This window comes from Apium graveolens, chromosome 6, assembly GCF_009905375.1.
Source record: "Apium graveolens cultivar Ventura chromosome 6, ASM990537v1, whole genome shotgun sequence".
Taxonomy (NCBI): Eukaryota; Viridiplantae; Streptophyta; class Magnoliopsida; order Apiales; family Apiaceae; genus Apium; species Apium graveolens.
The window spans coordinates 245,881,621-245,900,065 of NC_133652.1; the positions used below are offsets into that span (position 1 = coordinate 245,881,621).

General features: G+C 33.4%; 2 protein-coding genes across 2 annotated transcripts; one reads left to right on the plus strand and one right to left on the minus strand.

Annotated features, from left to right (window-relative positions):
• Positions 1 to 451: 451 nt before the first annotated feature.
• On the minus strand, positions 452 to 10,366 carry LOC141666990 (uncharacterized). Its single transcript, XM_074473260.1, has 10 exons — positions 10,198 to 10,366; positions 10,052 to 10,110; positions 9,836 to 9,876; positions 8,323 to 8,354; positions 6,679 to 6,707; positions 4,168 to 4,204; positions 2,643 to 2,699; positions 1,988 to 2,064; positions 1,374 to 1,447; positions 452 to 676 (listed from the first exon to the last, which is right to left on the minus strand). The coding sequence occupies exons 1-10, from the start codon at positions 10,279 to 10,281 to the stop codon at positions 657 to 659; spliced, it is 510 nt and encodes a 169-aa protein (XP_074329361.1). The 5' UTR covers positions 10,282 to 10,366; the 3' UTR covers positions 452 to 656.
• Positions 10,367 to 11,006: 640 nt separating this feature from the next.
• LOC141665858 (uncharacterized) lies at positions 11,007 to 16,994 on the plus strand. The gene is made up of 16 exons (XM_074471843.1): positions 11,007 to 11,102; positions 11,150 to 11,261; positions 11,361 to 11,447; positions 11,549 to 11,632; positions 11,716 to 11,790; positions 11,913 to 12,041; positions 12,135 to 12,218; positions 12,453 to 12,518; positions 12,673 to 12,795; positions 13,422 to 13,499; positions 13,979 to 14,974; positions 15,068 to 15,526; positions 15,635 to 15,887; positions 16,027 to 16,128; positions 16,358 to 16,547; positions 16,641 to 16,994. The coding sequence occupies exons 1-16, from the start codon at positions 11,007 to 11,009 to the stop codon at positions 16,992 to 16,994; spliced, it is 3,288 nt and encodes a 1,095-aa protein (XP_074327944.1).
• The last annotated feature ends 1,451 nt before the right edge of the window (positions 16,995 to 18,445 follow it).

Consider the following 18,445-nt stretch of genomic DNA (forward strand, 5'->3'; position numbering starts at 1 on the left):
CAACTCTTTCAGCATTCAAACTTCTTCATCTATTATTGGCCAGTTCTAGATGATGGTAAAACAATCCCAACACATCATATGTGTTATGAGATAGGTGTTACATTTGCATTTGTAGATCATTCTGAAACTAATAGACAAGCCAAAGTGTCAACCAAGATTGCCCTAGATGTGTACAAGAAGAAATTGGTTATCTATGATGGGTAGACAAAGACTTGCGGAACAACCATAGAACCAACTTCTTTTATGTTGGCCCAAGGCACATAACTCGTGATAGTAGTTGAGGTAGCATTAGTTATCAGACTACTTTTTGTCAGCCTTTTCTCTGTATTTAGTTGCTTACAATAGAGCTGAGAAAAACAAAAATTTTAGGGCTTTGTTTTATCATTTATATCTGATTAGGCCCTTGTTTTACCATTCTGGAAAGTGATATTTATCTTATCATGGACCAGTCTGTAAAAGTGTAATTATAAACATATTTCTCATAATTATCAAGCGGATGATTATTTAGCAAATTGCAATCTAAGAGTCAAATATACAAAAGAATCTAAAAATACAACAGAGTTGGGCATGAACTTTAAGGAGCTAACTAGCATAAGAATGCTTACAGCAACATCACTTCCTAAACAATGCCACTTCATAAATCTTCGTATGCCATTTTATATCCGGCAATTGGCAGCTGCAACATTAACATTTTTTAGTTATGATCCTTGCACACATAACATAGCCAAATATATCGATGATCAGTTATTTTTTTCCCACGTGAATGAATGGATGGATATTCAAAAAGCTAAATAGCACTTGTTTATATCCGAGATACATAGATGAACCAGCAAGAACGAGGACACCTAAAATAATGCAAGTGCAAATCTACTTCATAATCATCTTGTTTATAGCTAAATATTAGGTGGGGTGGAAGGGGTGGAAACTAAAAGAAGTGAACCATCTTCATGATACTCGACTTTAGAATCAAAGTGATAACTAATTTATAAAAAAAACGATACTTTCTTTCGTTAAAGATACAGTGTGACGTCATGGTTCATTTTTATGGGATCTTAATTCCCTTCTCTCAGTAGATATCATAACACCATGGAAATGAACTCAAAATACGATCAATATCTAGTTCTATGAGAAAATAGTCCTTCAAATTTAAAGTAAATAAGGCTACAATTTTTAAACAAACATGACCTAAGAGGTAATATAAGTAATCATTTGTTACATACATTTGTTGATATTAAAGGAATCATATTAACCCTCAAAACAAAACCTAGCTAGAGTAAAACACATGTTTATACATGATGCATAGAAAGTGAAAATTTCAAGAGGTTACAGTCTGGCAGTTTTATAACGCAACATAGGAAAATCAGTACACTCACTACAATAGATAAACTGGTTGAGATCAAGAGTCACCCTTCCTTGTTTGCTCGTGTCAAATGAGTTAAACATGTTCCTAAGAGACATAAGATGAGAAGCGTATAAGTAATCAGCAGTTTGGTCTGGCAAAATGACATGATTTACGAAACAGTATGCAAATTGGATGGGTTTGGTGATTACAGAATTATATCACACACCATGAAGAGTTATACTCATATGTCGGGATTTTTTTTTTGACAGGAGTTATATGTCTGGATTATATCAATAAAAAGTATTTACTGTGATATTGTTGCATCTCAAATACAGCTGCAAGACAACAAAATAAAGGCAGGTAAACTAATCTACAATGGAGCTGACCACCAGCAAATCAAACCCGACAAATTCCATAAATAGGCATGGAAAATGTAAGTTTGCCTAGTATTGAACCCATATAATGGTACAAGTTTGTGCTATTGTGTGCATTTTTCCTAAAATGACTTGATTCTCAATATGTTTGTGAGATTTTGATGTATTGGCCAACTAGTGACTACTTTCTCGATGCACATGCCTTTCGTGGTTATATGCTCCATTTTGAGTAACGATGTGACATGCCAAAGATTGTATAACAGTTTCTTACCTTGAAGAGTGAACAAATATACACAAGGATATGAAATCGTCAAGTCGAAATCGTCCATTCTTCTTTTGGTCGAAGCTCTAAAATAATAAATCCAAAAGGAATTAGAACATATCAAATTAATCCTTGAGTTTTATATGGTTGACCCAAATAGTAATCTTGCAAAAATATACAATAAAATAATTTACAAATTAACATAGCATGATCGTAATTAGCAAAAAAAACATAGCTTGATCGTTTTTAGAAAAGGTATATCCAGGGCTTACTTGCAATAGGAGAGAGCTTTATTAGGCCAGAACAAAAAGAGTAAACATATTCTTTATGTGGCTGCTAAACTTGATAACCAAATGAGTGGGTGTCACTTGGATTACTACTTCATTACAATATGTTGTATTTACCAACAAGCCTTATGTAATAGCCACTCATCATCATAGAGCAGCTACAGGAACGTGAAATCGTGAATCGCCAAAAGTTAGAGAAACTAAGGAAATATTGGTAAGTTGTTGTAGGGCGGCCCAATCGTAATTTGCCAATTTTTCTCGTCTTTATAGCAAGGCCAAGTGCATAGTTTTTTCTCTGGTCATATAAATCTACTTCAGGTTTGCTCTTATTCACACTATTAGGCATTTTCTAAGAAAAAGAAAGTGTGTGCTTTTACCTGACATACTGTGTAAAATGCAGGAGAGTCAAGCGAGAAGCCAAGTTTTTGCAATGCCTGTCAGAAATATAAATCACTTCAAAAAGATAAATAAGGCAAACATGTATACAAGAAGCACAACTAGGAACATGGAAATTCGTTTATGCCTACGTTTCTGTATCTAATGTCAATCCAATTAAAATCACACGGTAAGTCATTCTGAAGTCTGTAAGATGGAGATCTGTAATTAATTATTAATTTTTTACTATAAAAAAGTGCAACATATGGAAACATTGCTGCTTGTCTATATTAATCAATAAGGTAGAATGTTTTACTTGCGGTACAAAAGCATGAACATTGGCCAGACTTTATGCCTTCTGCGGTGGGATCTGCAGAAATTGCCATTATTGTGATAATGACATTCAAAACTTGTGCATACTTTGTGTTTATTGTTGCTTGAGCTACTGCTTTGATCACCGTTTTAAACCAAGTCCATCCCTCTTAACTCATTTTTTTGGAACTTGAAAGTGACATTGTAAAACTGGGCATGTGTGCAATTACAGTAGAATACCTGGATCTTACCTTTTTGGACCAGCTTAATCCTGCTTATTAAACCACTGAATCTCATCTTTCTAAACCAGGTTAGTCCTGCTTACTAAACAATGTAATCTTTTTATTCCTCAAATTGAGGTGTGAACATTATTTTTGATATCTATCATTCAAATCTGTTTCCAACAGTTTATTAATTAGAATGAACATTTAATTTTAAAAACTATAGGGGTAGACTTTATTGTTTAATCCCACTATTTGCCTTCCACCTTATAATTTAAATATTCAACACTCTTATTCATTTCTTTCTAACCTTCTTTTTCACTCTATAATATATCATGGCATTTGAAATCTGTTTCCAATAAGTGTTCAATAATATCTTCATTGTAAGTGCTTGCTTTATTGCGCAAAATTTATCCTGGGAGACAATCTGTGGTGGTGCCTTAGCACAAAATTATAGAAACCATAATAGTTACGAACAAAACACTTGTTCTGTGTGGGAACCTTTGACTGAGATATGGACACTTTGACCAACTTAGAGGCCACTGGTGAGGAACTTACGAAAAGATAGAGAAACGAGAAAAAAACAGATAAAAGATGAGAAGATTACGCCTACTTCAGACAGTCCTTGCAAAATAATGTTAAGTTTGAGCTTTACCATAATTTTTATTATGATATTTGTCAAATACATTTGTTTATCAATCAGTTAAGCAGTGTCCAAAATTAGGACAGTCCCCAATTTTCACAAATTTTAGTCTGAGTTGCTTATGTGTGTTGGATCCACACTTCGTATCTGAATCCAAGTAACACAGACAAGAGGTTGACAAAGAGTAGAATAGGGGGAAAGCACACAATGGACAAGCCAACACAAATCAGTCAAGAAAGTCCAGCATTAACAAGCATCTTAAAAGACAGAACAGAGAAACACTAACATCATATATTATTGGGAAGCTGCTACCATAGAAAAGGAGGGGAAGATGGCACCAGAAATTGTTACCTCGTAAACATCATCAGGAACAATATATCCACGACCCCTGTAAGTACCAATAAACAAAAAATGGGTTACTAAGGTTTGTCCTACTTTCATCATTTTCTTAGCCCAACAATTTCATACTACTGCCCGTCCCCAAAACACACACACACTCACTCACACACACACACACAGAGAGAGAGAGAGAGAGAGGGAGAGAGAGAGAGCTATGCTAGAAAAACTAGAATTTTCAGAATCGGGACTAAAATAACAGCTTTTAATATGCTAGCAACCACTTGCACAGTCACTGTATAACATACTAAATGATACAATAAGTAATTTAAGGATCTAATAATTCAATCTGATGGGACCTCAATAACATTTACTTGAGAATAAATGTAATTTCAAACATCACAGTTTGTCAAGTGCATTTTTAACGATGTAATATCATGCTTTTCCCTGATTATGTTTCCTCCATAATGATTTTATTAGGGCTTTAATTAATTAAATTTGATATCTGATTTGTTTTAGTAAAATCGTGTAGGCAAGGATTGCTACTTTTGACCTTTGCACTGGAGCTCTTAAAGCCTAGCAAAGAAAAGCCTTCTCACAAAATCAAGATGTGAAAAATGATGGAAAAAGAAGATGACACAGCTGTGCAAAGATAAATTTGTCCCAGGACTTTCGTCTCAGCAGTGCCTATTGTTGATACCGAATGTGCAAAATTTGACACTGGGCTAGCAGATATTTAAAAAAGCTGTAACACTGCAAGAAATATCATTCTTTGTTGCTACTTGGATAATGTCTACTAGGTATTTTGAAAATGATCTTGTAAACTCATACTCAATTAGTACAATTCAGTCATCATACCACTTACAGTCTGGAATAATCTCCAATGATCAGGATTGTATGGATAAGACAGTGGAATTACATTCAAAATAATCTGAGTTTCTTCTCAGCTTAGTATTTAAATTTGATCATCCCTAGTCATTAAGGGATAAGGTATCATAATTTTATTTAAAAAATCCTGCTTAAAGTGTAATTTAAACAGTGAATTTTTTAACGACTGCGGAAGCCAACCTGAAATCTAAAAACTTACGAGTTCAACATGGGTAAATTCTAAATTTTGAAAACATTTAGGCTGGAAAGGATCGATAAGTAGGTGAAACACTGGGCATACGGAAATGCATTGTTACGGAAAAATGTCTTCCTGGGCCTTTGCTTGGCATGCCTTGGGCCTTCAGAACAGAACCTAGGAGTTCAGTATTAAAGCAAGAAATTCGAACAAGATCATGAGAATAGGCCGGAAAGGATCGATAAGTTGGTGAAACACTGGGCATAGGGAAATGCATTGTTACGGAAAAATGTCTTCCTGGGCCTTTGCTTGGCATGCCTTGGGCCTTCAGAACAGAACCCAGAGTTCAGTATTAAAGCAAGAAATTCGAACAAGATCATGAGAATAATCCAGACCAGGGATGGCAATATATTATTTCTCCTGCTTTATCAGTGCAATATAGGTGAGATAATGCTGGTCCACGCTGAAAATGGTAGTAAGAAATCAATAATTTGCAGCAATGTCTCCTATCTATACACTTGACAAGCAGTAGTATCTGAATATGAACGATTAGAGGTTTTGCTATGGGTTGTGGAGGAAGGATAACATGGAATGAAGATACAGCATGATAGTTAGATGTTGGACACGACAGGGTAAGGGGTTTGGGATACTCACCAGGATGTTAATTTTTTTTAAAAAAAAAGTTAAATTCCCCTTATACAGGAGTAAGAAACCTCTTGGATTAGCATTAAAAATCTCCTACAAATTATCTTAAATGAAGAAGCAATCATATATCTACCTAAATCATAACCTTATTATTTAACACACAATTCATCAACAATCAGTAATATGTAACTTACTCAGAAATCAGCAACATTAACTGAAGTTTTGCAAACACAAATTAATTTTCAATTCATTACTTTTTACAATTTTTAACAGTTGTTACTTGTCTTCCACATTTTACACTAAAGAATAGATTTTCATATATAATTTTATATGAGTGCTACGCAATGAGTTTGAAGGACCATTTTTACTATAAAAAATTTCTTAACTTTTAAAGTTACACTAGGACATGAATCAGTAAGTAAGTCACTATTTTAAAAGAAGTGTATCAAACCGTAGACTTTTTAAACGTAGGTAACTCGATTACTTCTTATGACAGGTACTCAGGGTGTTATGATTCCAATTATTTTTAATTAATAGAATCATCAATAGATTGACGAGTTATCTCCTCGTATCTTAATTTAATTCCAATCCTCTAAACTACATTTCTAACCTCTATAGGTTTGACCTGTACTTTCAAGGTCATGAATTGACATCATTTATTTTTACTACTTTAAGCATGTCCGGGATAACATAGAAATAAATAGAGTGTGACGTATCATGTATCACAGTAACAATCGATAAGATTTCGTTATATAATTACGTCAAGCAACATGTTATAGAGACATAATATATTCAGAGTAAAAAAGGCAGTAATTTACCTCTCCGAATCTGAAAAGGCTTGTTGAACCTGAAATTAGATAATATTTTTATACAATATTAGATGTTTGACTTTACAAAGCATCCTCGAGTGCTTCTCATCTTAAGAAAATCTTACAAACTAACAAACTGGTAGTAGAAGCAGAACTAAAGAACGTTAGTGTTTAAGTAACACCAACAGGACGACAACAGAAGATTAAATCAATATTATATAAATGGCTCTTACATACATGTAAAAATAATGAACAAAAAATTAGAAGACTAATTAAAAATGAAAAGTAGCAGTTTTCCACTGTTTCCCGGAAAGTAAGTCATTCACTTACTATCCTTCGGGTGAAGTACACTACGAAAAAAAGGGTGAAAAAGAGTTAGTTGTTAATATTTTTTTTACAGAAAACATAGATGCTGATAAAAGAAAAGCCTAATATTTGGAGATCAAATGTTGAAGGTTAAATAAAACTCCTAATGCACCAATTGGTTGGAAACAATTGAATTGGGAGGGGAAAATATACTTTTTTTTATTTTATCATTCATTAGTCTGCCTATAACTGTCTTTGTAATTTGAATTCCATCCTACCTCCACTTGATTCCAACCAAAAGGAACAAGTGATGTGTCAGCTATTAAACACATACTAACTTATATTTGTTGCAATGCACAAATTTTCTTCTAATACAGTATCTATTTTTATTTGTATAAAAAAATTAATATATTTATATATATAATAAATAGTATACATTGTAATTTTATATTTGTAATGTATTACTACTAAGAGTTTGTAATTATAACATAGTTCTAATTAAATAATTAAAAAGGTCATGTTCCATACCCGATAACGGATAACTTATGTTTAATTTTGATGCCCATAAGACCCATTACCCATAGTACCGATTAACTAACAGAAAATTATTTTTGGTTCGGGGTTCGGCTTTAATACAATAGTATAGATGTGCCAATGTTCTTTAGTCCACTTAAAAAACTAAATAGCAAAATTGTAAGTATAATATGATTTAAAAGATATGATCTTTACTCCACAACTGAGATGCGCAGTAACCGTTAAATCTACTTGGAACCACATGATAACTTTAACCTATATATATAATAATATCTACAGTTGTAAAATTTTCAAGGATGGAAATATTATTTTATGAGTAGGGCTAGACTTCCCACAAAAATTACCAAATGGTTTAACTAATGATAATGTGGCATACACCATTTGATAAAAAATATTAATAGATTCTCCATGGCCAACTTCCACATTAACATTCTCTACACTATTTCCAAATGTTAAGCTTTTTCATTAATCTAATACTTCCTCTGTCCCATTCAATTCACTACATGTTTTTTTTCAATACTCAACACGCATTTTAAGGTGAATATAAAGTATACTTCCGTAATTTATTTTTAAAATTCTCTCTTTCTATATTAAACTTTAAACTTCAAATTTTTATTTAAAAGAAAAAAAATTCAAAATAATTTATATAACTATACTTTAGAGGAGCATTAAAATGTGTGTCAAACTCCCCGTCCCCCAATGGGGCAACCCCAATGGGACAGAGGGAGTAATAAATTGATTAGTTCATGCTTAAAATCAGACTGTCATATGATGACTTCTTCAAGTGCCCAAAAATTATAAGAAGATGCTAACCTTTAAAAGAAACCGGTTAAGTTCAACAAATTCTGAAAGAAAAGGAAAAGAAAGAACATGTCAACTAGGTCATAAATTATCAATTTAAATATGTAGCATAGCTTTTATATTAAATGATAAAATAGAGAACACAATTGACTGATTGAAACATAATCGAAAGATAGATCTGAATATCTGATTTAATTCCATTAAATTTTCATCAGATTTGCCTTGACCTTCAGTCACAATTAAAGATGATTTAACTAGTCTTTGCAAATATTTTTTGATCAGAAAATTATAAGAACTATGCTGAGGAAGGGGATGTTCTGTGGTTCACAAAATATATAGTAGACGGATTCAAAGGGGCCCTTCTTAGACAAACGGATTTGGAATTAACTTTTCTAACATAAATTTCATCCTCTTTTCCATTCATATTATATTTTTATCAAAATTATCCCTAGAGAACTATAAAACGTCAAGTAGGGGAGTTCCACTACAGATATAAACATTTTACTATCAAACCAAGCTTAAAATAATCATTTAAAGTTTAATCAACTTACGTTTGCAAAGATTATAATACCAAGACATTAACTGCTTCACCTATTAAGCCTGGCAGAAAACTGTATCTCATGTTTGTGATAACATAGGATCATGCATTTGATTATTTAATGGTTGTACTAATGTCTTTACTAATTTCAGAAATGAGCATAAAATGTAAGGACTAGTAGTTTCATCAAGTAAATGCATTTATTTCTTCTAGTACCCCTAGTTATATATCATGCAACAGTAACACCACTAAGATGCCTAATTTTTTACCCATATTTCAAAAAGATAATATTCGGACAATAATTTTTCCCAGGTATTATATAATTCTTCTTACCAGCTTTTATTAACTTGCTCGATATATTATCCCTGGGCTTATTTATTGGGTGAAGACTTTTTTATTCAAAAACTTTGGTGCTTTTTACACCACTGAACATGCATTTAGAAATTGTACATCCAGTAAAAAGCTAACTTTTTCTTGTGATATGAATGTCTATAAATTTGTTGAAAGGCATCCATTAGACTAACCTTCACAGACAAAACATGACAAAACATTTTACAGAGATCAAGCACCTTCCCTTAAAGGGCTATTAGCCTAGCAGGACCGATCACATCCCCTTAAATGTTCAAATCTTGTTGAAACCAATGTGGGTGTGTGCAATTTGCAAATGTGTTCAATGACTATATTCAAAAAAATAATAACAATGTTCCCCAATTGCGTAATCGAAATCTGTTCAAACTGTAGTTTAATTTTTGACAATTTTACTTAACAAACCTAAGTCAAAGGTAAAAAATAAAAATAAAAATAAAATGGGAGTCAATAATCAGATCGTATCTTTAATTCAGCCAAAAAAAAGAGAAGAAACATAATATATAAATTATGTATGATCCAAAACTCCAAGAGAAATGAAGAAATGCAAGTGAAAGGAAGCAAATATTAAGAAAAAGAAAAAAGAAGTAAAATAAAAGTTGTGAGTAGTTTAGAAATTACCCTGAAAGCTCATAGTTCCATTGCGATCGAAATCGTACATCCTGCAAACACAAAAGAAGCAACATTCATTCATATATAGGTTGGGGGTGTGTATAATCTCTCTCTCTCTCTCTCTCTCTCTCTCTCTCTCTCTCTCCCTCCCTCTCTCTCCCTCCCTCCCTCTCTCCATCTCTCTGTGGGAAGTGAAAAGAAAGGGAGGGGGTGAATAAAAGATACCTGATCATTTGTTGGACAACAGAGAGGGAGAATTCTAGGTTTCCAACTGAGAGAGCAGCCTGATCATCAAAAGATAATTAAAAAAACAAACAAATAATAAACAAGTGATGTTATTATCAGCTACTAACTCTCGAATTTGGACAAACCTTGAGTTGGGCAGCTGTGATGCTTCCGGTTTGATCCGAGTCAACTCGGTCGAACCACACTTTTAAATTTGCCTCTTTCTCCATCTTCCTCTCCCTTCTTTGGACAACACAATCATACAACTTTCTACTCAAGTTAACACATAAATGCACTACTCATTCCTTCCATTTCTACTATTTTTTTTACTCAATTTTTTATCATTACAAATTATCCATTCCTATTTCGATAAATTGAAATTTTAATTTTGATATTATATATATCGCATGAACTTTTTTATGATAAGTTTTTAATTATTTATAAACTTTACAATATTTGGTAAATATTTTGACTTTTTATTTGATAAATATTTTGACTTTGAAAAGTCAAAATAGTACGAAATAAGTGGGGCGAAGTAGTATCATTCATAGATCTATATATCTTAATGATTACTCCTTAATTTATCAATGGGTAAATAAATTTACTCATGACCCAAATCTTATATATTTTGCCATATCCATGGACTATCCAATTAGTTTCAATTGACCCATCTTCATTACTAATTACCTATTTTTGAATTTCAAAATCAGCCTATAAAATAATTTCAAAAAAAAACAAATCATGCCAAACTTTCTCTCTCTCGCTCGCTCTCACGAATTAGAAGTTACAATGGATGACCATTGAATCTGAAAACTGAATCTTGGCACTGAAACGTTATCAGAATCATGGAATCTCAAGGTATTGCTTATCACCAGTTTCTAATTTGTTGTTGGCTTATTATCTGTTATTTTGTCATGCGATTCACCAGACTATACATTATATACGTTAATCACTAATGGTAGGATCCAAACGTGTTCGTGGTCGTAATACTGAAAAAATTTTGAATGCATCGCACACCTCAGATAATCAAGGTATGAAATCTGATGACCATGTCTCATTGTTACACTTTTTGTTTTGTATTTGTTAATGATTTTTCAGTTTTTGTCCAATCAGAAAAAAAAACGTTGTGTCCGTGGCCGGAATGTAGATTCCATTCTTACAGACGTGACTAATTCTCAGAGTGCAGATAATTACAAGATGATTTCCTCCTGTAATGATTCATGTAAAGTTTTGTCATTTTACTAACGTAGTTTGAATCTAAAAGTTATTCTGCAGATGTTAATAAGTTTATCTTTATTCTTTGCTTCAGTTAAACCCGGATCTGATCCAATAAATATGCGTGGAAATGCATTGTCAGATAGTAGTAAGGAGAATCAGAATCCACTAATTTTGCCAAGTTAAGCATCTCTCAGCCGATCAACTATTGAACATGGCCAAAGCCGGACATTCTAACAATTTTGATGTATAGTTAATGTTGTTTATTTGTGATTGTTACAGGTACCAAACTGCAGTCGTTCAATCAGTCTTTGAGGACTAATAATGCAGAATATCTTAGCCGTAATCCTCTAAAAATAATTAACGGTAACTTGAATTACAGAACAGTCATGTATGTTAATAGGCCTGGTATTTTAAGTTAACTTTGTATTCCCCTTTCATGGATGCAGGTATTTCTGCAAGCTGGTCTCCTTTGACACCCTTATCAAAGAATATTGAATTTAGTCAAAATTTACAGTATGCAGGTTCGTCCACTTTGAATGGTTTTTGTTTGCTTCTTAATGTATTACTAATATTGTGTTTACACAATACCATGATCAGCATTCAGTGGAATTGAAAATAAGTTTATCTCTATTCTTTGCTTTAGTTAAACCCGGATCTTATCCAATAAATTTGAGTGGAAATGCATTGTCAGATAGTAGCAAGGAGAATCAGAGTCCAATAATTCTGTCAACTATATCATCTCTCAGCCGATCAAGTATTGAACATAGCCAAGGTCTGCCGTATACTACAGTTCAGATAAAACTCTGCTTCTGAACATTCTAACGATTTGAGTATATTTAATGTCTTTTATTTGTGATTAATTCAGGTACCAAGCCTTCATCGTTCAAGCATTCTTTGAGGACGAATATCTTAGAATATCTTAGTCGTAATCCTCTAAAAATAATTAACGGTAACTTGAATTGCGGAACATACATATATGTTATTAGGCATGATATTTTAAGTTTACTTTGTATTAACCTTTCATGTATGCAAGTAATTCTTTTAGCGAGTCTCCTCTGACACCCCTATCAACAGATCTCGAATTTAGTCAAAATTTACAGTCTGCAAGTTAGTCCACTTTGACATGTTTTTGTTTGCTTATTAATGTAATACTAATGTTGTGTTTATACAATACCATGTTCAGCATTCAGTGGAATTGAAAATAGGTATCTTAAACACACAGAGCTACAATATATTAACGTTGAACTATGTAAGCAACAAATCTCCAGAGATTTGCCACTGTGTTTGGAAGATTTAGGCAAATAGTCTTTGCGCACTCTTGACACGACAAAGGCTGGTAAATTCCCAAATTTACATTTATAGCTAGAATATTCTTAATTTTAATATACCTTTTGATTATGCAGTTCCAGTTGTCGGTAATTACCAATCCAGTGATAAGGATAGATTAGCCACCGGACAGATGTTAATGTCAAGTCTCCATGAAGTTCAGGTTGACAGTAATTTCCAACCCAGTTTTGAGAAACTAGGTACTGACAGATATTGCCTCAATACTAAACCAAATACAAAACCAAACCTGAAATAACCTGGTAAACAATAATAAGTGTGGTCAATTATTTTTTTTACTAAAGAATCTTGTTTGATAATATAAATGTCGTTACTGGAAATTGCAGGAAAAAAACCCAGATGAGGGTGTGTCGAAAGAACTGCAGTTTTAAGGAACACAAAATATTCCTGAGTACACTGACGGATGATCCAACTTTTAGCGAAAGCATTGTGCACAAGCCTGTAGGAACTGTGTCACCTTCATATGCTTCTCAAACATCAGACACATTTTACTTGACTCATAGTTGGAAAAATTTGTGTTTAAAATTATATGATATTGGATGAATTGGTTATGTTTTTCTCCATGTAAAAGAAAAAATAGGTTGTGCGGAAAGACTCCGGGTGACAGAGAATTACTCGATAATTCTCCATACACGCCACCTGGAAACACTTCACGTTCAGACTGTTCTCAAATATCAGGTCAAAACATGCTAATTATTATTTTTTATTTCAGTTGTCCATGGTTGTCTTATTGCTATATTGGCAAAAAACAATTTTGGAATTGTTAAATTCATCGCATAATTTGATAAATTTTGGGTCAATTATGTAGGTGTACAGATAAATCGAGAAATATGCGCAACTCATAATACTCCATGCGTTCATAAATTACGACCCATGGGATTTGAAGGTGCGTTTCAAAATCAAAATTATAAATTAAAGATGCTTACTATTTATGCAAATAAAGATAGTAGGAGTTGATATTATTAACAATGTTGTTGTTGTAGCAGGAGAACAATGAAATATGGTAGCTCCAAAAACTAATCAAAGTGCCAAGAGTACTGTCACTTTTGCACTGCCCGCATCCACTATATTTAAACGACCACAAGTAATTTTAGGTTCCAGCAGTGATATCGCTGTAAAATAACAATCCAAAAAAACCTATGATAAAATTAGTCCAAGTTCTTCGTCATATGATACATCTTCCGTAAAAAGTAATTATGAGCAAGGAGAAAGTTCAGGTTATAAGAACTTATTAGGAGAATTTAACAATGTTGAAGATTGTGACAGCAGCGACAGTGATTGTATATCTAGCGGTATGAACTTAAATTTAGTTCCATTTTTAATTACTCTGATGTTCCATAGTCATAATAATTTCAAATTTTGTAGGTGATTGTGACGATGTTGATGTACATGAATTTGAGAATACTGTTACTAAGTGGAGTGAGTACCTCGATGTCGGTGATCCTTATAGAATTTGTTCAAAGTGTCAGACCATCATGTGGAATCATGAAAGAAACAATAAAAGTGCGACCAAAAAGCCTCCAACTTTCTCTCTTTGTTGTAAAAATGGTCAGATAATTCTTGAGAAAGAAAAGCAACCTCCCGAACCTCTCACTTCACTCCTTACTGGTGGATCCCGTTTTAGGCATTTCAAGAAAAATATTAGAATGTACAACTGTATGTTTGCCATATCTTCCACCGGAGGCCAAAATGATCGTAGTATCAATCGTGGCGGTGCTCCTTACTGTTTCAAGGTAAAAGGTATAAATTACCACGGTATGGGAAGCTTTGTACCACTTGATGGTGAGATCCCCAAATTTTGTCAACTCTACATATATGACACTGAAGATGAAGTACGTAGCAGAATAAATGCCGTTAAGGGAGGACGCGATGCCGTGGATGAAGATATCGTCCAGTCGTTGTTAGAAATGTTGGATAAACTTAATCGTTTGGTCAAAGGTTTTCGTATGACACGTGAAAGAATTAGTCAGAATGCAGTTGAGGAATTTAGATTGGTTCTAATATCTTCGTCTTCCGCAGCTGGTCGACCTAACCATATTGGTCCATCGAATGAAGTTGTCGGGTTGATTGTCACAGACGAGTATGCTAAAGGATGCAGGGATACAATAATCCATTTGAGAACTAATGGATTGAAGAGAATTTTTAAAACTGATCCACGGTTTATGCAGCTTCAGTATCATATTCTTTTTTTTCATGGAGACATCGAATATTACCGTCAAATCCCTTTAAACATACCAAATCAAAAAAATCAGAAACAACGTCAAAATACCGAAAATGAAGATCCGGATGAAAAAGGGGAGAGAGAATTCATCACGATGAAAGAATATTACAATTATAAACTCATGATACGGCCTTCAGAAGGTATATTCAAAATCATGACCTAAATTTTAACACTTATCTATTAGTTTTTTCTCAAATTTTAATTATCTCCGAAATTGTCTCATGTATATTCAGGTTTGACTCCACATCTGGGAGGTCTTTTATGGCAGCAATATGTTGTTGACACATTTACTGCGATTGAGCAATATAGACTTGACTGGATCAGAGGTCACCAGACTACAATTCATTCTGATATGTACCACAACACACGAGATGCACTAAATAAGGGTGATAGCAATCCTGAAATTGTCGGCAAGGCAACAATTTTACCAGCCTCCTTCACTGGAAGTAAAAGATACATGAACCAGTATTTCAAGGATGCAATGGCAATTTATCGAACACTTGGACACCCATCATTGTTCCTTACGATGATCACTAACACAAAATGGTCTGAAATTCAGAGGATGTTAAAGTTTCTACCTGGTATTGATGTTGTTGACGCACCCGACGTCGTTACAAGGGTATTTAAAATGAAAGTTGACCAGCTTCTTGATCAAATAAAAAATAAGAACTGCTTTGGATGTTGTATTGGAGGTATGCTATTTTCAGGATTTCTTCCTCTAACAATTTTTTTATGATTTAAATTAATTTGACATGTATGTCAGGCTTTATTTAATTATTTTCATCAATTTTATATTACAGTAATGCACGTCATAGAGTTTCAAAAGCGTGGATTGCCACATGCTCACATGCTAATATGGTTGCATCCAAATGATCGTCCCAAAACAACTGAACAAATAGATAAAATGGTTTCTGCAGAAATTCCTGACCCAAGTATTGATCCAGTTGGTTACGAAGCTGTCAAGAATTATATGATCCACGGACCATGTGGCACTGACTGTGTCAAGTCTCCGTGTATGGTTAAAGGCTGTTGTATTAAATATTTTCCTAAAAGGTAATTCATCATCTTTTACATTAAATTAATTTTCCAAAGACTGCTGAAAGAATACAACATTCTGAATCACCTTTTAGTAAAACATTCCTTTTAGATTTATTTTTATTAAATTGAAACATCGTTCTTTCCTTTTTAACAGGTATAATTCTCATACATACTTTGGCGATTGTGGCTTTCCCATCTATAAGAGGAGGAAAACTGGAATTACCGTAAAGAAAAAGGGAATTGACCTGGATAATCGGTATGTTGTCCCCTACAATCGAGACCTTCTAATAAGATTTCAATGTCACACAAATTTGGAGATTTGTAACAGCTCCAGATTATTGAAATATCTGTTCAAATATTGTTTAAAAGGACATGATACCGCCACCATGTGTCTGAGGAAAAAATAAACAACAAAAAGGGTGCACAACAACAATCACTCCTGAGAAACAGCCGCTTGATGAAGTTAAGCAATACTTGGATGGAAGATATGTTTGTACATCTGAAGCATCATGGAGGATATTTGGTTTTGACATCCATTCTTGTTGGCCTTCCGTTGAACGATTGCCAATACATCTACCGAATGACAAGCATGTGTCGTTTAAAGGCTCACAAAATCTACAGGAAGTTTGCGACAATGCTGGAACAAAGAAAAGCAAATTAGAAGCATGGTTTGATGTAAATAAAACATATGCAGAGGCCCCAAATTTAACCTATTCAGAATTTTCAAGCAAGTTTACATGGCATCCACAACCTGGTATCTAAAAACAGAGGAAAAGAGGTGATGTCATTGGTAGGCTTGCTGAAGTACATTCATCTAGCGGTGAACTATTATATCTCCGTATGCTCCTGCTCAGGATTAAAGGTGTTGTATGTTTTGATGATTTGAAGACAGTCAACGGCCATGTTTATAACTCCTTTCACGAAGCCTGTGGCGCGCCAGGTATCCTCCAAAACGACCAGCAATGGCACGAAGCTATAGGTGAAAATGCACATACATCCATGCCTCCACAACTACGTGCCATTTTTGTCAACATTTTAGTATACAATTCAATATCTCATCCGCGTAGGCTTTGGGAAGCTCATTGGGGATGCATGTCAGATGATATTCTTCTTGTGAGGTGACATCTCACTTGGAATCTAAACCTTTGTCTATCAGATATTGAGATCCAGAATTACGCTCTTGCAAGTATGAGTTATTAATAATGCTTTATACATATTACATGTTCCAGGTTTGGATTAATGTTATCAAGTTTTATTGATGAAAATTGTTTTGCCGGTTTGAAAGAGATATGTCCTAAGTCCAATCATTTATGAGGATTTAGGAATAACTTTTATGTAATCTGTTTTGATTTCATTGATATTAATAAAAGACTTGTTTTGTTTTTATTGCGGGCTCTATCTATTTAAATATTTAAATAAGATATACCACGGTTTAGAGTAAAGCTTTTAATGGATTGTGATGAGATCATAATAATGAGACCTAAAAGATGATAACTCTAAACTTAAATAGTTCCTGGTCGTAGGATTACTAACTGGTAATTAATAATCCGCAAAGATCGGTACATACTATGTTTGCTTCATTATGAAGGATGTCTGTTCTCATAGACATTTGTGTGGTGACACTATAGCTAGTATGTAGGTGCTTATTATAGAATAAGTTCACTGAACATGACTCACACAGCTGAACAACTGATGGAGTTCACTCACGTGTCAGCAGTTGTTCATATAGTGATAGTTGTACAAGTATCCTTAGGCTTATTGTCATCATAGTCATCTTGTGTACACTGAACTATGCTTTGGTTTAGTTCTTAGTCTCAAGGGACAATTATAAGGGCTCTACTGGGTATAGGAATTTGTACACGAAGATAGTGTATGATCAATAAAGGATCTACCCCTTCCAGTGTAGGAAGAGAATGTTCAATACGGATCCATTTATGTTAGTTCAAAAATCTCTGGCCAGAGTGAATGAAATTAGAAAGGAGTTTCTAATTTACATTAAATAGAACTAAGCATAGTGAATGGGAAAGCAAGTGATTAAAAAAGATAGGCTTGACACAAGTTCCATGCCTTGTTTTTAATCGTGACATTGCAGGGTAGAAGGAATTAATTGTACGGTAATTACTCACTGAATAGGTTCTTGGTATTCTAAGCAGTGAATTCGTATTATCCGGATAGTTGCGATATGCTGAGAAGTATCCCTCACGATGTAGAATAAATATGATTAATTAATTAATCATATTTAATGAATTAGAGAATTTATATAAATAATGATAAAATAGTTTTATTATTATTTATTTATACTACTGGCTTAATATTGAACCTACAGGGTCACACCATAAAAGAGAATGATTTAATGGTGGAGGAATTAATTAATAATGGCTGATAATTATTTATTTATGAAATAAATAATTAATTGGAAAATTTAATAATTGATTAAATGAGATTTAATTAATTATAAATTAATTAAGAAAAGGTTCTTAATATTATTAATTAAGAATTTAATTTTTGGAAATTAAATCAAGAGAGAGAATTATTTCTAAAGTGTTTAGAAAAATGATTAATAATTAAAAGGT